The 15,589-nt window shown below is 44.3% G+C and overlaps 1 protein-coding gene and 1 long non-coding RNA gene across 4 annotated transcripts; one reads left to right on the top strand and one right to left on the bottom strand.

The window, feature by feature from the left end:
• The first annotated feature begins 359 nt into the window (after positions 1-359).
• LOC135876813 (uncharacterized) lies at positions 360-3,160 on the top strand. Its single transcript, XR_010561314.1, has 2 exons — positions 360-421; positions 720-3,160. It is a non-coding gene; the product is annotated as an uncharacterized LOC135876813 (long non-coding RNA).
• HEBP2 (heme binding protein 2) lies at positions 1,256-15,223 on the bottom strand. 3 transcript variants are annotated; one of them, XM_065402156.1, is made up of 5 exons: positions 15,132-15,223; positions 14,655-14,727; positions 11,194-11,329; positions 6,863-7,043; positions 1,256-3,763 (listed from the first exon to the last, which is right to left on the bottom strand). In XM_065402156.1, exons 1-5 carry the CDS (start codon positions 15,191-15,193, stop codon positions 3,565-3,567), a joined length of 651 nt encoding a protein of 216 aa, XP_065258228.1. In that variant the 5' UTR covers positions 15,194-15,223; the 3' UTR covers positions 1,256-3,564. The 3 variants fall into 3 exon arrangements, with proteins under 3 accessions (XP_065258228.1, XP_065258231.1, XP_065258229.1); XM_065402159.1 differs by lacking the exon at positions 15,132-15,223 and adding an exon at positions 15,002-15,107; XM_065402157.1 differs by lacking the exon at positions 15,132-15,223 and adding an exon at positions 14,930-15,106.
• Between the last annotated feature and the right edge of the window lie 366 nt (positions 15,224-15,589).

Raw genomic sequence — 15,589 nt, 5'->3', positions numbered from 1 at the left:
CTGAAAAAATATGGATTGAGCAGACATCAATGGCACCTCACACAGAACCAACATGAGGGATATCCTGGTGGTGGCGATTGTACTCCTCAACACTGTTTTGAGTGAAGATAGGCTATTCTGTCCATGCGTAACATAACTGTGTAGTGAACATGCATGTCTTCTCTGGTATGCTTTGGATAACGCAAGCTTCTGCAGAGCCAACTTTTGCATGACTGCCACTTACTTCTTTAACGTAAGTTAGTGCCCCATCCCATCTATTTACAAATTTTAAAACAATCTAATTACATAAGATTATTAAAACACAACACAAAACTTTAACTAAAACCCAATTAAGATTGCTGTGTAGCAATGTACTTAACTATTCTGTCCTTTTACATAACTGAAGCACTTACAAAAGACTTGAATAGTTGAAGCATTTTATGTCTTAGGCTTGGTCTACACTAACCCCCCAAGTCGAACTAAGGTACGCAAATTCAGCTACGTTAATAACGTAGCTGAATTCGACATACCTTAGTTCGAACTTACCGCGGTTCAGACGCGGTCCACACGCGGCAGGCAGGCTCCCCGTCGACTCCGCGGTACTCCTCTCGCTGAGCTGGAGTACCGCAGTCGACGGCGAGCACTTCCTGGTTCGACTTATCGCGTCCAGACCAGATGCGATAAGTCGAACCCAGAACTTCGATCCCCAGCCGCCGAACTAGCGGCTGGGTGTAGACCAGCCCTAAGTCTGCTCACATTATACTTTATAAAACGTATTTGTTTATGAAGCGCCTGTTTCATCATCATACAACCTTAACTTTGATCCAAAATTAACAGTATTCTTTCATAGTCAATACAGCAAATTCTTCTGAGACAAACAGGATAAGTCTCTTGGTTCCATCATTTTAAGAGCACTATTAACACTAGATCATATTGGACCGTAAAAAAGGATACCGGGTGTGGAACATGATAGTGGCCATTCTGGGAACTGTGCCAGCTGACTTGGGGCAAGGGGCTGATTAATTGCAGTGCAGATGTTCGTGCTTGGACTGCAGCCTGCACCCTACAACCCTGAGAGGTGGGAGGGTCCCAGACCTCAGACTGCAGCCCAAGTCCAAACACCTACCTCACAATTGAACAGCCCCAAGTCAGCTCGGAGAGTTCAAGCCCCATGAGCTTGAGTCAGTTGACATGGGCAAGCCACAGGTATCGAATTTCAGTGTAGACATACCCTTTATGTTAAGAACCTGAATTAATATATGCCGAACAAAGATGATGGTAAAGGTCGAAGTGTCAGGTAATTTATTGCTCTGAAGGAAAGTACATTTTCTAGCACTCCATTATGCAAAAAGTACATTTCATTCTCACAAATTACTTAGGCACTTTGTTGATAAACATTCCAATGACTTTTTTTTTCAAACAACCTTTTGGGGCCAATCCCCAGTGAAATCAATGGCAAAATTCCATTAATTTCAGTGGGAGATCAGGGCCTTTACCAGCAAATTCCAATCTGTATAGATAATATCCCACCATATAGTTCCTTTCCTCTCTAATATAATGCCCTATTGAACCAGACTTTAGAACTGTATTAGACAGCAGAAATCCTAACTACTGTAGAACCAAGATAGGAAAATAAATCCAGCAAAAGATATAGGTTTAAAAAGTATGTACTTATAAATTAGATCTAAAATTTATACCTCAGATTAATTTTTGTCTGTGGCAATAACAATTTTAGGAACACTAAAAAGCTCAGGAAACTCAGAAATTTAAATTGGAAAAAAAAACTTATAGCAAACAAGAAGTGAAACAAAATAAGCTTATCTGATCTTCTCGCTGCAAAAAAAATAATTCAGCTGCAGCAATCCCTTGCTATTATTTTCTGTTGTCTCCTGACCAATCCCCTTTTCTGCCATGGTCTCTTCATTGTCAGTCTAATATAGATTGTAAACTCCTCAGGGCAGAACTTAAGGCTTCTAATTTGCTTGGAAAGGACCCTGTACACGCATGGTTTTAAACAAATATATCTGTTATTTTACTGTAAGTGAAATTAACTTCTGGAACAGGGATTCATTTTTTAAAATGTGAGAGCATGAAGATTCTGGGGTTAGAGGGAGCTTTTAGTTCCATGCAGCTACTTTTTATGTCAATTTAGAAGCAGCTTTGATGGATTCTAAAGCCAGTCCTAACCAGCTCTCCTAAAACAGGAGATTGCAACAATGTGCTGACTTAAGGATGGTGAATTGCCTTGCGTACTTTTGCTATTTGGACTGATAATATAGTCAAAGGATAAAAGCTTTTAAAGTCAATGCATCAGTAGTCACCATGAAAGTATATATCAGTCCTAGTGTAAAAAGCAAAGGTAACAATTGATATTACTTGAATATACTAACACTGGATATACAAGTGCCTGAACTAGTACCATAAAACAAACAATGTATTTCAAAAGGCAAATATTGGAGGCTTTGAGGCTAAAAATAACCAAACTATTACTATCAAGGTGTGGGTATGTTGTATCACTATCTATACTCTAGCAAGTGTAAAGCTGTTACCATATGATGGCTGTTCAGTGGCCAACAAGAAATGCGTAAGTGGTCTCGGCTGAACTTGCAGTGAAGAAACGTCCACAATTCACAGGTGCCAACATAATAATTCTCAATACCAGGCATCCTTGCTGGCAGACTTGGCATAGAGGCCCAGGATTAAATAGACAGGGGGATTAGTCAGGCATTGGCAGGGTAGTACAGAGTAGTTTGCCCTGCACTGGGGCAAGATGACTTGCTGTCCTTGCTGCTGCCAATACAGCAACTATCATAAGCAACAAATTAAGGTTTATAAAAATGGACTGTCAGTCCAGTGGTGGCACACTATATGCTGTCAAAGTTCAAACTCAGCTGCTCCAGTCAACAGCCTACTAGATAATACTTAGTCCTGCCTTGAGTGCAGGGGACTGGACAAGATGACCTCTCGAGGTCCCTTCCAGTCCTATGATTCTATGATAGTGCTAAAGTTCTGTTAGCACTGAAATAGTTAATATTGATATTTAAACTGTCATCTTTGAGGTAATAACCCACTGAGATGACTGAGGCCATTCAAACCTCAGTTGTTGTTTTTCTGCTGGTTGCAAAGACACTAAGTTCTTGTTTTCTACACAACCATTGCAGATACAGACTTTTTTTTTTTTTTTTTTTTAATAAAAGCTTAAATTGGAGCCCAGCTCTGTGGTGAGAGATCGGGTCTGCAGTAAAGAGTGTGGCCACAGAATACATAGGAAGAGTTCCTTGTGTTATGCTGTAGCAACCTCTCTAGGTGTGTGCTAGATGGATTTTAAGGGGAGGGAAATAGGGAACATGGTGTGAAGTGGAAGGAAAACGGAAAATTTCATGGCTTTCTACTCTAACTGAAAGTGTGACCAGTCTCATACCATTGACAGAATGGGGAAAACTGTAGTGTCATTCTAGAAGAGGCACATTTGAAATCTGATAGATTATAATCTGTCTAGATGTTAAAAAAAGTACTTACAATTCCCAGGCAAAAAATAAGTGTCTGAATAAACAACTTCTATCTCTCAAGAAAGCATTTTGTTTCCTATTCTTGATTGCTGGGGTTTCCATTTCTCTTGATAAGCCACACCTCATTGTGTCTATTAAGCAATTTAAAAGGGCTGTCATAGCCAGCAGTATAATAGACCTTTTCATCAAACACTTTCCCATCCCGCTTCAAACTTTCTGCTAGTGTCAGTAGTTCTTCTTGGTTCTTTGTGGCACTGGAATATCCTCCAAAGGACCTGTCAATAATAATAAACAGCACGAGAACATGAAGAAATCTTATCACTGATAAATCTAAGCTTGTTCTCTATACTGCTCGTCTAAATCCAGCATGGGTCAGCAGTGATCTTTTGAAACCAAATAGTTCAACCCTTTCAGGGACTGTTCCCTACAGCCTGTTTTCTAGTACTTTGTCCAGTTCCGTTTGTTTCAAATGATGAAGCTTCTGCAACTTCCTTTAAGATAATTTCACAGTAACAGACTTTACCAATGGGAAAATGGGGTATCTTCAGGCCTGTATGAGAGCTGTTCTTCTTGGTGCAAAACTAGTAAAATGTATGACCACATGCCTTGTTTTGCACTTGTAAAGAGTGTTGACTTGATGTCCTGAGAGTGCCACTGTGAAAAGCAAAATTCCAAGGAATGTGGTTTGAACACCCTGGATTAATGGTCAAGAACAGGGATGGACAGATGGGACACTTTCCCCAGCACTCATTTAGATTTTCTTTTTCAGGAGTTTGTAACTATGGAAAAATACTACCTGAAGCTTACATGGAAAATGAAGTTAGTTACTTTATGCTTGAAAGTTAACTTTGTCTAAGAACAACTTGTTTTGGTTTAGATTTACAACATGGGTTTACGAAAGGAAGATCGTGCCAAACCAACTTGATCTCCTTCTTTGAGAAAGTAACAGACCTTCTGGATAAAGGAAATGCGGTGGATCTAATTTACCTAGATTTTAGTAAAGCGTTTGATACTGTGCCGCACGTGGAATTATTGGTTAAATTAGAAAAGATGGGGATCGATATGAAAATCCAGAGGTGGATAAAGAACTGGTTAAAGGGGAGACTGCAGCGGGTAGTACTGAAAGGTGAACTGTCGGGTTGGAGGGAGGTCACCAGTGGGGTTCCTCAAGGTTCGGTTTTGGGTCCGATTTTATTTAATCTATTCGTTACTGACCTCGGAACCGAATGTAGGAGTGGGCTGATAAAGTTTGCGGATGACACAAAGTTGGGAGGTATTGCCAATTCGGAGAAGGATCGGGATATTCTGCAGGGAGACTTGGATGACCTTGTAAATTGGAGTAACGATAATAGGATGAGATTTAATAGTGAGAAGTGTAAGGTGATGCATTTAGGGATGACTAATAAGAATTTTAGTTATAAGTTAGGGACGCATAGGTTGGAAGTGACTGAGGAGGAGAAGGACCTCGGAGTCCTGGTTGATCGCAGGATGACTATGAGTCGGCAATGTGACGTGGCTGTGAAAAAAGCTAATGCGATCTTGGGATGCGTTAGGCGAGGTATTTCTAGTAGGGACAGGGAGGTGCTGCTTCCGTTATACAAGGCGCTGGTGAGACCTCATTTGGAGTACTGTGTGCAGTTCTGGTCTCCTATGTTTAAAAAGGATGAACTCAAACTGGAACGGGTACAGAGAAGGGCCACTAGGATGATCCGAGGAATGGAAAACCTTTCCTATGAAAGGAGACTCGAGGAGCTCGGTTTGTTTAGCCTAACCAAAAGAAGGCTGAGGGGGGATATGATTGCTCTCTTTAAATATATCAAAGGGATTAATACCAAGGAGGGAGAGGAATTATTTCAGCTCAGTAGTAATGTGGACACGAGAACGAATGGATATAAACTGGCCGTGGGGAAGTTTAGGCTTGAAATTAGACGAAGGTTTCTGACCGTCAGAGGGGTGAAATTTTGGAACAGCCTTCCGAGGGAAACGGTGGGGGCGAAAGACCTCTCTGGCTTCAAGATTAGGCTTGATAAGTTTATGGAGGGAATGGTTTGATGGGATAACGTGATTTTAGTCAATCAGGCATTAACGTGCCATCGCGGGTAAAATGAGGGTCCGGCTGTAGAATCTTGCCTGTATGCTCGGGGTTCTGCTGATCGCCATATTTGGGGTCGGGAAGGAATTTTCCTCCAGGGTAGATTGGCAAAGGCCCTGGAGGTTTTTCGCCTTCCTCCGCAGCATAGGGCAGGGGTCGCAGGCTGGAAAATTCTGTTGTGGGTGGGTCAGCTTTTGTGGCCTGCATCATGCGGGAGGTCAGACTAGATGACCATATTGGTCCCTTCTGACCTTAAAGTCTATGAGTCTATGAGATTTGGCAGTGGGGAAATTCATCAATTAACATTTTGCTGTATACTTGAACATATATTCTTAACTGTTTTAAAAGTACAGTGTTTTTTCCAATCCCATGTCTTTCATGATGTTTTCATTAATATACAGTAAAATATAAAACATTTTTTAAAAATGCAAGATGATCTCCATCTAGGGATGTTCAACAAAATATTTTCAGGACATGTGACTTCTGTATACTAATGATACTTACTGGGCTTATGTGAAAAAGGTATGAGGATACAGAGATTTGGATTGAATTACAGGCTAGTACAGTGGTCCCCAAACTGTGGGGCATGTCATGGAGGAACGTTCGGGGGGGGGGGCAGAGTACAGGGGGGGCCCTGGGCTAGTCCCCATGTGGGGGTGGGGAGGAAGCGCCTCCCAGCTCTGCTTCAGCCCTGACCCCATTTGCAGCCTTAGCTCCCGGCTGCAGCTCCACATCCGGCCACAGATCCCACTGTGGCCCAGCAGGGGCGCTGCTCCTGGCCCCAGCCTCAGCTCTGCTCCCAGCCCCAGCCTCACTCCCAGCTGTGGGGTCCGCTCCTGGCCCCAGCCTTGCCCCTAGCTGCAGCTCCATTCCTGGCCCTGCTCCTGGCCTCAGACCTACCTCCAGCTGCGGCCCCAGCCTCGGCTCCCTTACTCCTGTCTGTGCCCCACTCCCAGCCCCAGCTCCCGGGGGGTGGGGGTGGACAAGGGTATGGGAGGGCACGACCATGAAAAGTTTGGGGACCCTGTTGCTAGTATAAAGTAAATTACTCATTCAATAAAGCATGTGCATGCACCATGTTATTCATCAACTGACTGCCACAAGGTGGCAGCCACAGTTTAGCTGAAGAATATCACATTGAGTTGCTGTATTTTTACAAAAAGTGTCAGGACTACCTCTTCTTTTGAGAACTAAAAACATTTTTGATCATGTATAAGCTGCATTGTGCACACAGATTTATTATCTGTACTTTGCAGAGTTGCAATAGTTAGTTAATACATACCTGACAAACACAATCCTTTCTGGTCTGTTTTCAATGAAAATATCTGACTCTGATGGCTTAGGTGGATCAGCTTGATGATCAGATGGTATATAAAAAGAGACTGTAATAGTGGACTCGCAGAATGGGCCTGCACCAGGTTCCACATGGCATGTTACTGGAGCTGTCATCTCTATCTTCATCCCTATCAGAGGCAAATAAGCAACAGTTCACTGCTCTGTCACAAATCTCAGGTCAAATAATGTAGTGTGTCAAGAAAGAGAGCACATTGGTGGCTTTATCAAAGGTTGCCTTTGATTTATATTTAATAAAAGGTAGTTTTAATTCATGTGTTTCTTCTATTGTTGCATTGTATTTGGATTATCTTGTCTGCCTGTAACAATTCTTAAAGAAAATGCATAATGGCAAATTTCTGCTCGTATGCAGCAGATCCCTTTGTTTCGATTGTTAACATTCCACTACCACAGACCAAACCTCTTAAGCCTTGTCTACACTTGCAGCAGCATGTAGGGTACATACAGCTAACTGCCGCAGTGATAGGTAGACTGCAACCCCACTGTGAAAGGCTCTGGCAGAGGGAAGGCAGCAGTGAAAGGCTCCTGCACCTTTCTCCACTGCCTCCCTCTGCCGGACCCTTTCCCCACTGCTGGAGCCTTTCTCTGGGGCAGGGAAAAGCTCTGGCAGTGGCAAAGCAGCAGGACCTACACTGCTAAAAACAGTGTATACAGGGGAGGCACTGCTTGGGTGTGCAGAGAACCATATAGGGTACGTAGCCTAAGGCTTTTGGTGCGTATATGCTCACCTAAGCAGTGCCTCACCATCTACACTGCTATTTAAACCTGACTGGGGGTTGTGCAACGTCTATACATGCTACTGTATGTCTACACTGCAGCTGGAAGCAAACCTCCGGCCCAGGCAAATACTTGAGCTATCATACTAAAAATAATTGTGTCAACGTTGTGGCTCTGGTGCAGGCTTGGGTCCCCCTATGCTTGAGCTCAGTCCATGTGACCACAGGAGCTACAATGTCCACACTGCTATTTTTAGCAGGCTAGTGTCAGCCTCTCTATCCAGGCTGGGAGGCTCGCGCCCAGCTGCAGTGTATACGTACCCATAGTCTTGGACTATTCAGTACTTGCTATCAAGAGGTTATCGTGCAGACAGCTTTTTTTTAAAAAACTCAAAATTGGGAAAAAAATTATGCAGTACAAAACCACAATGAAGCCTAACTTTTTTTTTTCAGACCACAATCAAGTAGTTTTAGGTTCAAAGTTTATTAACTTAAAATTAACTCATAATTTGGTAGGAAATGCCCTGTGCACTCTGGCTGTTTTATAAAAATCAACTGCAGCTGCCCTAAAAGTGAGCACCACCAGCTATATCTGACTTTTGTATAGGTTCTGGGCTGCAGAGCAAAATAATTTGTAACTGTGTATCAAAAATAAACTACATGTCAATCACTGATGAATGCCCCAAAATAACAGTGGGGAAGAGGAACATTAAGCACATCAGTGGTTTCAAACTAATTTCCAGGTTCTAAAGTCACATGAGCAGCTCCCATAGCTTTGATGTATCAATATGCAGTGGGCTGGAACACTTCAGCATCTGCTGAAACCAGCCTACTAGAGAGGAAGGGTTTAGCTATTTTGTTTTCAGTTATAAAGGCCTGGTTGTGGGGAGGTTCTCTCTCCAGGGGGTATAAGAGTTTTGAGAAATATCACTGTGATGAGGTGCCCCTCCCCCCACACAAGGGCTGAAGGGGTTGAAGTGGCTAGGCAGGCCAATTAACTGCCCAGGCTGCACCTGAAGGAGACAGGGAGCAGGCCACTCATTGGAAATGGGCTCAGCTGGGCAGGAACAGGAGGGGCCTGTATAAAGCCCAAGAGCTGTGAGCAGCAAGGGGCTTGTAAGGCAGTAATCTACTATCATTCCTGGGAGGAGGACAGGTAAACCCAGAAAGAGGGGGAAGCTAGATAGGTAGGCAGAAGCCCATGGGAAACAGCAGCTAGGGATAGGACTGTACAGACCTTGGCTTTTGTTATAGGGTCCCTGGGCTTGAACCCAAAGTAGAGAGTAGGGCAGGGTTCCCCTACCAGCCACTGTGAAGTCACTACTTGGAGATGACAGCTGGTCTGGAAGGATTTTAAATTGCCCAGAAGGGGAGGGCCTTAGTGACCTGGCTGAAGGACCAACCCATGAACAGAAAGCTGCAGCTTCAGGAGTGATAGGGGCTGCAGGATGAAAGAAACCAGGCAGAGACAGGGCCAGCACTTGGCAAGAGGTAGTCACCAGGAGGAGATGCCACTAGCAGTGAGTACACTTTGTGATTATCACCTTATATCTTCAAGAAAGACACTTACCTTCCTCCACCTTGGGCCCCTCTTCTAGTGGAACACTGTGGGTATTGTGAATGGCATGATAAGTGGATTTGAAAGGGCTTTTGAAGTGGAGGAGTGGGGAAGAAGATAGGGTAAATTTAGAAGCATTAATGTGCTGAATGCTTCTCTTCCCTGCTGTTAGGAGTATTCAGGATGGGGGTTTTTTTGTTTGTTTTTTTATAAAAGCCATAAGCTTGTCTCCTCTCAGCTATGACTTATAAAAGGACAAACTACGATGTTGGCTTTTATGCCTTAGGACAGTGGTTCCCAAACTCTTGTACTGATGACCTCTTTTACACAACAAGCTTCTGAGTGCAACCCCCTCCCCCCATATAAATTAAAAACACATTTTAAGCAGCTTGCTATACAAAAAAGGACAAATGATATAATCAAGACAGAATAGAGGGAGAGTAATTGGCATTTACTACTAACACTTTTACTCAGAATTATCCAATAATGCCAACAAATATTTCTTTTGGAAAAAATTACAATTGTTAGTGCATGTGATGGGGTGTCTACCCCACACAAGGCCTGAAGAGGTAGGACAGGCCAATTAACTTTATTAGGCTGCACCTGGAAGGAAGCCAGGGACTGATGATGACTAATGGCTGATGAAGCCCAGTTGGGGGAGGAGCTGGGCTAGGCTTAAAAAGAGGGGAAGCTGATAGTCAGAGATAGCTACAAGGAGGAGCTCTGCAGTCACTGTCTAAAGAAGGGTGTTGGCAAGAGATAGAGGCAGTTTAGGGAGACATTTAAACCTAGGATCCTGCCATGGACTACAGAATCTGACCAGACTGCGGGGTGGGGTGAAGTAGCCGCAGAGCGAGGGGAAGTAAACTAGGAAAGAGTCTAAGGAAATAGCAACAAGGTCAGAGCATGAGTGGACCATGGCTGCTAGGCAGAGGATCCCTGGGCCTGAACCTCGAGCAGTGGTTATGCCTGGGTTCTCCTGCTGGCCACTGGGAAAGTGGCACTTAATGGGCAGTGGATCAGAAGACTGAGACAGCTTGTCCAGTGCATCTTTGTTACCTTGGAAGGGAAGGAGAAGACTACAGTAACCTGGCCAGAGGGCCAAGTCCCCAAGGAGTAACCTGTTTCTACTGAGAGACACCATAGGGCGAGCAAACAAAAGGGGGTATCAGACCAGGCAGAGCTAATCCCCAGACACTACCACAAGGAGGTGCTCAGTGATAAGTAAACCTCATGAAAGGGCATAACATGTTTAAAATGCTTTGTCACTTGTTTACTTTTTCAATAGCTTAAAATACAAAGAGATTCAGCAATCAATCAGAAGCCAAGCTTATAAGAGATAGGAGCCCCTGGTAGTATTAAGGATATTTAGTATTTGATCTATTCCAGATGCCATATTTAAATGCATTAACTTTTCCTATACCCACTACAAAGAGAGATTTAATAAAGCCCATTTAAATGCTGCTGCTTATTGCAATTTAGGAATAAGGAAGACACTTTGTGTTAAAGTGTTTCCTAAAGTGTACAGTGTGCAGTGTGCATCCACCTGGGTGGAGTGAGGGACTGTTTGCAAGATGGGTATGCAGAAAGACCAACTGTCCTCCGGAGTCTTTCTAAAAAACACAAAAAACCTCAGTTATCACTTTCAAAACTAGAGTTTCTTAGTTAACTAATACAGAGACTAATCCCGGAGTCTGCACAGAGCCTGAAACAGTGGCTGCTAACACAGGTGCTACTTTAATTGTTCATATTAACTATTTCACTGCTCAAAGCAGACAGAAGATCTACACCATAATCACTAGCATTCCCAAAGTCAGGTGTGGAAGGAGCACAAAAGACTAGTGGAGATGTATGGATTAAGAGAGGTGCCATCACATAGTAGGGTTCCTTAGTGACGGGACTGGCTTTCTTTTCCTGAAAGAGTGCTCAGCTTTCAAAAGTTTAGAAACACTGAATTATTGAAAAGTATAGTCCAGAGCATCTTACCTTTCTCATTCTTGCCCTGAATATAGTTAAAGAGCTTCATGAAGCCAGTGCTGACAGCTGAATCATAGTCCATTGATTTAACAGGAGTTGCAATCCATTTAGCTGGTTCATACTGCCGGACTTCATAATCTGAAGCCTATAAACAACCAGAAAAAACAAAACTCTCAAGAATAGCGCTTCACATGGGCATCAGAGCATAAGTGATTAGGCATTCACAGAAACCGAACTTCATTTTTACAACATAGGCTTAGCACTGGTATTTCTTTCCTTATCTAATTAACTTTTTTAAAGGGGGAGGAGTATTAACCAGCCTGACATTGCTGGAGAAAATGATTAGGTACTAGATAGTAGGAAGAGAGAGCCCAATTATTGCTCAAAGCTTGGAACAGTGTTGCAGGTCAAAACATGAAGTTTATAATTTTTTTTTTTTAAAAGTCAGGAAATATATGCAAGCTTTTCTGTGTTGATTTATCCAAGTTGCACATTACTGTAATGTGCAAGAACACAAAGGGAATAAAGCAGTGATTCTCAAACTGGGGTTGCCGCTTGTGTAGGGAAAACCCCTGGTGGGCTGGGCCGTTTAGTTTGCCTGCCCCGTCCGCAGGTCTGGCCCATCGCGGCTCCCACTGGCCGCGGTTCGCTGCTCCGGGACAATGGGAGCTGCTGGAAGTGGCGCGGGCAGAGGGATGTACTGGCCGCCGCCTCCAGCAGCTCCCATTGGCCTGCAGTGGCAAGCCGTGATCAGCCAGACCTGCGGACGGGGCAGGTAAACAACCAGCCTGGCCCACCAGGGGCTTTCCCTACACGAGCAGCGACCCCAGTTTGAGAAACACTGGAATCAAGCAGGGGTTTTCAAACTTTTGTACTGGTGACCCTTTTCACATAGCAAGCTTCTGTGTGAGACCTTCTCTTTTCTCTTCTTCCCTTCCCCCCCCAATTAAAAACACTTTTTAAAATATATTTTACACCATTATAAATGCTGGAGACAAAGCAGGGTTTGGGGTGGAGGCTGACAGCTCATGATCCCCCATGTAATACCCTCATGACCCCCAGTTTGAGAACCTCTGGAATAAAGCTTATTTACTATTATAACTAAAACCCAAGATTACCATAATTTTAATCTTCCTTTATTTTAGTCTGACAGCACTTTGTGAAGAAAAATAAAGAATAAATTCCCCTGGTGGTTTGTGTGGGGCTTTGACTCAGTCAAAGAAGAAAAATTATTTAAAAAAAAAAAAAAGTACTGTAAAGTCACAACCTGAAACTTCTAACTTAAAGGAACACCACCATTTTTTTTAAAACAGTAATGTAGTCTAGTGTGCCATGTGAGTAAGTCAAAGAAACAGTATGAGGTTAATCACTTTGGGGGGGGGGAATTCACTTACAGATACCATTAATATATTGGATCAGAAATTCAAACTTTTTTTTTTTTTTTTTTTTGGTGACCCACATCTTACGATAGTACCTCTCATGGCTCACTTCCCCTCATAAATACCTGGACCACGTCTGATCTGTGACAACTGCAATGATTACTTATATTCCAAAGTAACCTCTATTTGACATAAAGCTTTCTGCTATTAATCAGCCAGTCCACTGTGACAGCCATAGTTTTCAGTGGACGACACATTAGTTTGACAGTCTCTGCCTTACACTATTAATGTGGTTTCAGAGTAGCAGCCGTGTTAGTCTGTATCCGCAAAAAGAACAGGAGTACTTGTGGCACCTTAGAGACTAACAAATTTATGTGAGCATAAGCTTTCATGGGCTACAGCCCACTTCATCGGATGCATAGAATGGAACACACAGAGAGAAGAGATTTATACATACAGAGAACATGAAAAGGTGGGAGTAGCCATACCAACTGTAATGTGGAAAACCTTAAACAATCTAAGGCTGTGATCTCACAAATACGTGCACACATGCATAACTTTTCTCATTGAAGTAGTCATTTTATCTTCAGTGGGACTACTCCTACAAGTGTTTGGAGGACCAGAGCTTAATTTACTTCACATCAGGAACTCTGGGAGATTTGGTTCAATTCCTATACTGCTCACTGACTTCCCATATTCCATTGGGCAAATCACTTAATGTCTCTGCCCCTTAGTTCTTCTTATCTGTAGAACAGGTTTAGTACTGCTGTACCTGACAGGGATATTGAAGATAAATTCATTAATATTTGAGGTTCTCAGAGCTTGTACAGAAGAACAGTTAGTGCATGGCAGGTGGGGCTGTAAAACTACCTTGCACTAGCTTGCTATTTGCTAACTTTGTGCTAACTCACTGTCTGTGCGGACCCTGCTGCTGCACACCAAAAACACCCTAGTATGCTTTGATCTACACTGACCTACTCATGTTTCATAGCAATGTGCACTAGGGAACTTCTAATGCACAGCAAGAGGGTTCACATGGACACTTAGTGCATGGTATGCTACTGCAAGGTAGATTTACATGCCAGTCTGCTGTGCACTAACTGTTCATCTTCTAGACAAGTTTTCAGACATTACAATAATGGGAAACAATACAAGTACTTAGATACTGTATATTTTTGTTGACCAAACTGCAACACAATATAAACTCCCCAATTTCATCTTTTCCAACTCTAGTTAGCAAAAGGTTGTCACAGTGGGATTGCAAATCCAGAGCAAAGGAAGTGTAAACCAACTATTTTATTTGCCTTTACAAGAATTCCATAGAAGTAGGTCTACTGATTTTTAGGTTTAGGAAACCTCTGTTTACACAATTTTGATTATAACCCTAAATCAACCTGTGTACTTAATGTGGCTACAGCAACCTTAAGTTCTGCATTTATTTGCATTTTATTTTAAACATACAAGATTTTTACCTTTAGATTAGTTTTCTGTATCTTATTTGATCCTAGGGGAATAGCTAGCTAGTCCGGACACCATGGAGAGTATTGGTTTGCATGGCTCCACTTGCGGGTGGAAACAAACACCCCAGAACTATAGCATTGCATAAAAAAATTGTTATGCAAGTCACCATGTCCTAGCTACTGCAAAAACCTACTTACTGCACTGTGGTATCTTGTACCTCTCTAGTGAGCAGGAAATAACTAAAATTCCTGTCCAAGTTGACTTCTGCACGCCCCCATTGCCCCCCATTTTCCACAATGATTCTCCCAAGCTGAAGATGAGCCATTTAGCCCATTATGATCCGCTTGTCTCATCTTTTATAGAACACAGCCCACAGAACGTCAACTGTTCTAGCAACTTGAAGTCCTGCAGTTTGATTTTTATTTTTTTAATCAAACTTATTTCCCCTGCTCTCTGAAGCACTAGGGCTTAAGTGCTTCAACTCAAGCTCCCTGCCATGCCCCCTCGTTTGCTGAGACCCAAGCCGGACATTTTTTGACCAGAAAGGAAGGCAGATAAAATGAGTGAGCAAGGGGGTGTTCTAGCCCAGGCAGCAGGGGCCCCTCTCCTTTTTGCTAAGAGGAATTTCACCTGGCTTGGTACCGCTGTCCACTTGGGCAGCTCCAGCCCGGAGGCGAGAGCTTGTTTGTTGGGCTTCAGCATCCTGGGGAAATTAAAGCAGAGCGAAGTTAGTAGGGCGTCCTCTAGCCCCTCTCCCCTGGAGCCCCATCCGCAGTGGGGCACTCAGCCCCCTCTGCACCTCACCCACCCAGCTGTGGTGGGAGGGCTGGGGTTAGCCCAGCATCTCTTCTCTTCCCCCATTATCCCAGGGGCCGGGCCAGCCCAGCACCGTCTCTCTTCCTCACCTGCCTCAGCAGCTTCCACCCAAATGCACTGCCCTGTCCTTCCCCAGCGGGCTCCCCTAGGGAAGCACAAACCTCTGTGTGTCGGAGCCTGCCAGCTGCTTGTGGGCGGGTCAGCCGGCGAGGTTTCATAACCCCTGGAAGGAAGAGGCGTAGCGAGCACCCTCCGAGCGGAGGGGGCCCTTAAAAGTGGCAAAATAAATACCGCATTCCAGTTTCTGCATTGTAAGGGGCCCCGCCTAGACATATGTTCGGAGGGGGCCACATTCTTTGTTGGTAGGGCCCTGCCCCGGAGGCTGGGCACACCCCCCGCACGGCGGGGATCGGCCCCTTGCCCCAGCATGCTGCCCCAGCCCCCTCCCCCTGCTCCGGGAAGGCGGCGCAATTCGCCCGCCCACCCCTGCCGTGCAAGCGGCTGGAAGCCCCGGGACCGGCTACGAACGGTCCTTCCCTCAGCCATGCGCACTGCGCCGCCCGGGGGCTCGCACGGGAGACACTCCCCGGGGGCTCCAGCCGCTTCCTGCCCCCGCTTTTCCAGGCAGCCCTGAGCGCGGTGGCTCGGAGTTATGCAAACTCCGGCCTGCACGGGGATAAGCCGGGTGGGTGGATCCAAGGGCCGAGCCAAACGGAGTGGAGGTGGCGGTGCGAGCCTGCTGTGTCCCT

Source organism: Emys orbicularis, chromosome 3 (assembly GCF_028017835.1).
Source record: "Emys orbicularis isolate rEmyOrb1 chromosome 3, rEmyOrb1.hap1, whole genome shotgun sequence".
NCBI classification, from domain to species: domain Eukaryota; kingdom Metazoa; phylum Chordata; order Testudines; family Emydidae; genus Emys; species Emys orbicularis.
Note: the sequence above shows the minus strand (reverse complement) of the source record. Positions and strands in the feature narration are given on the sequence as shown.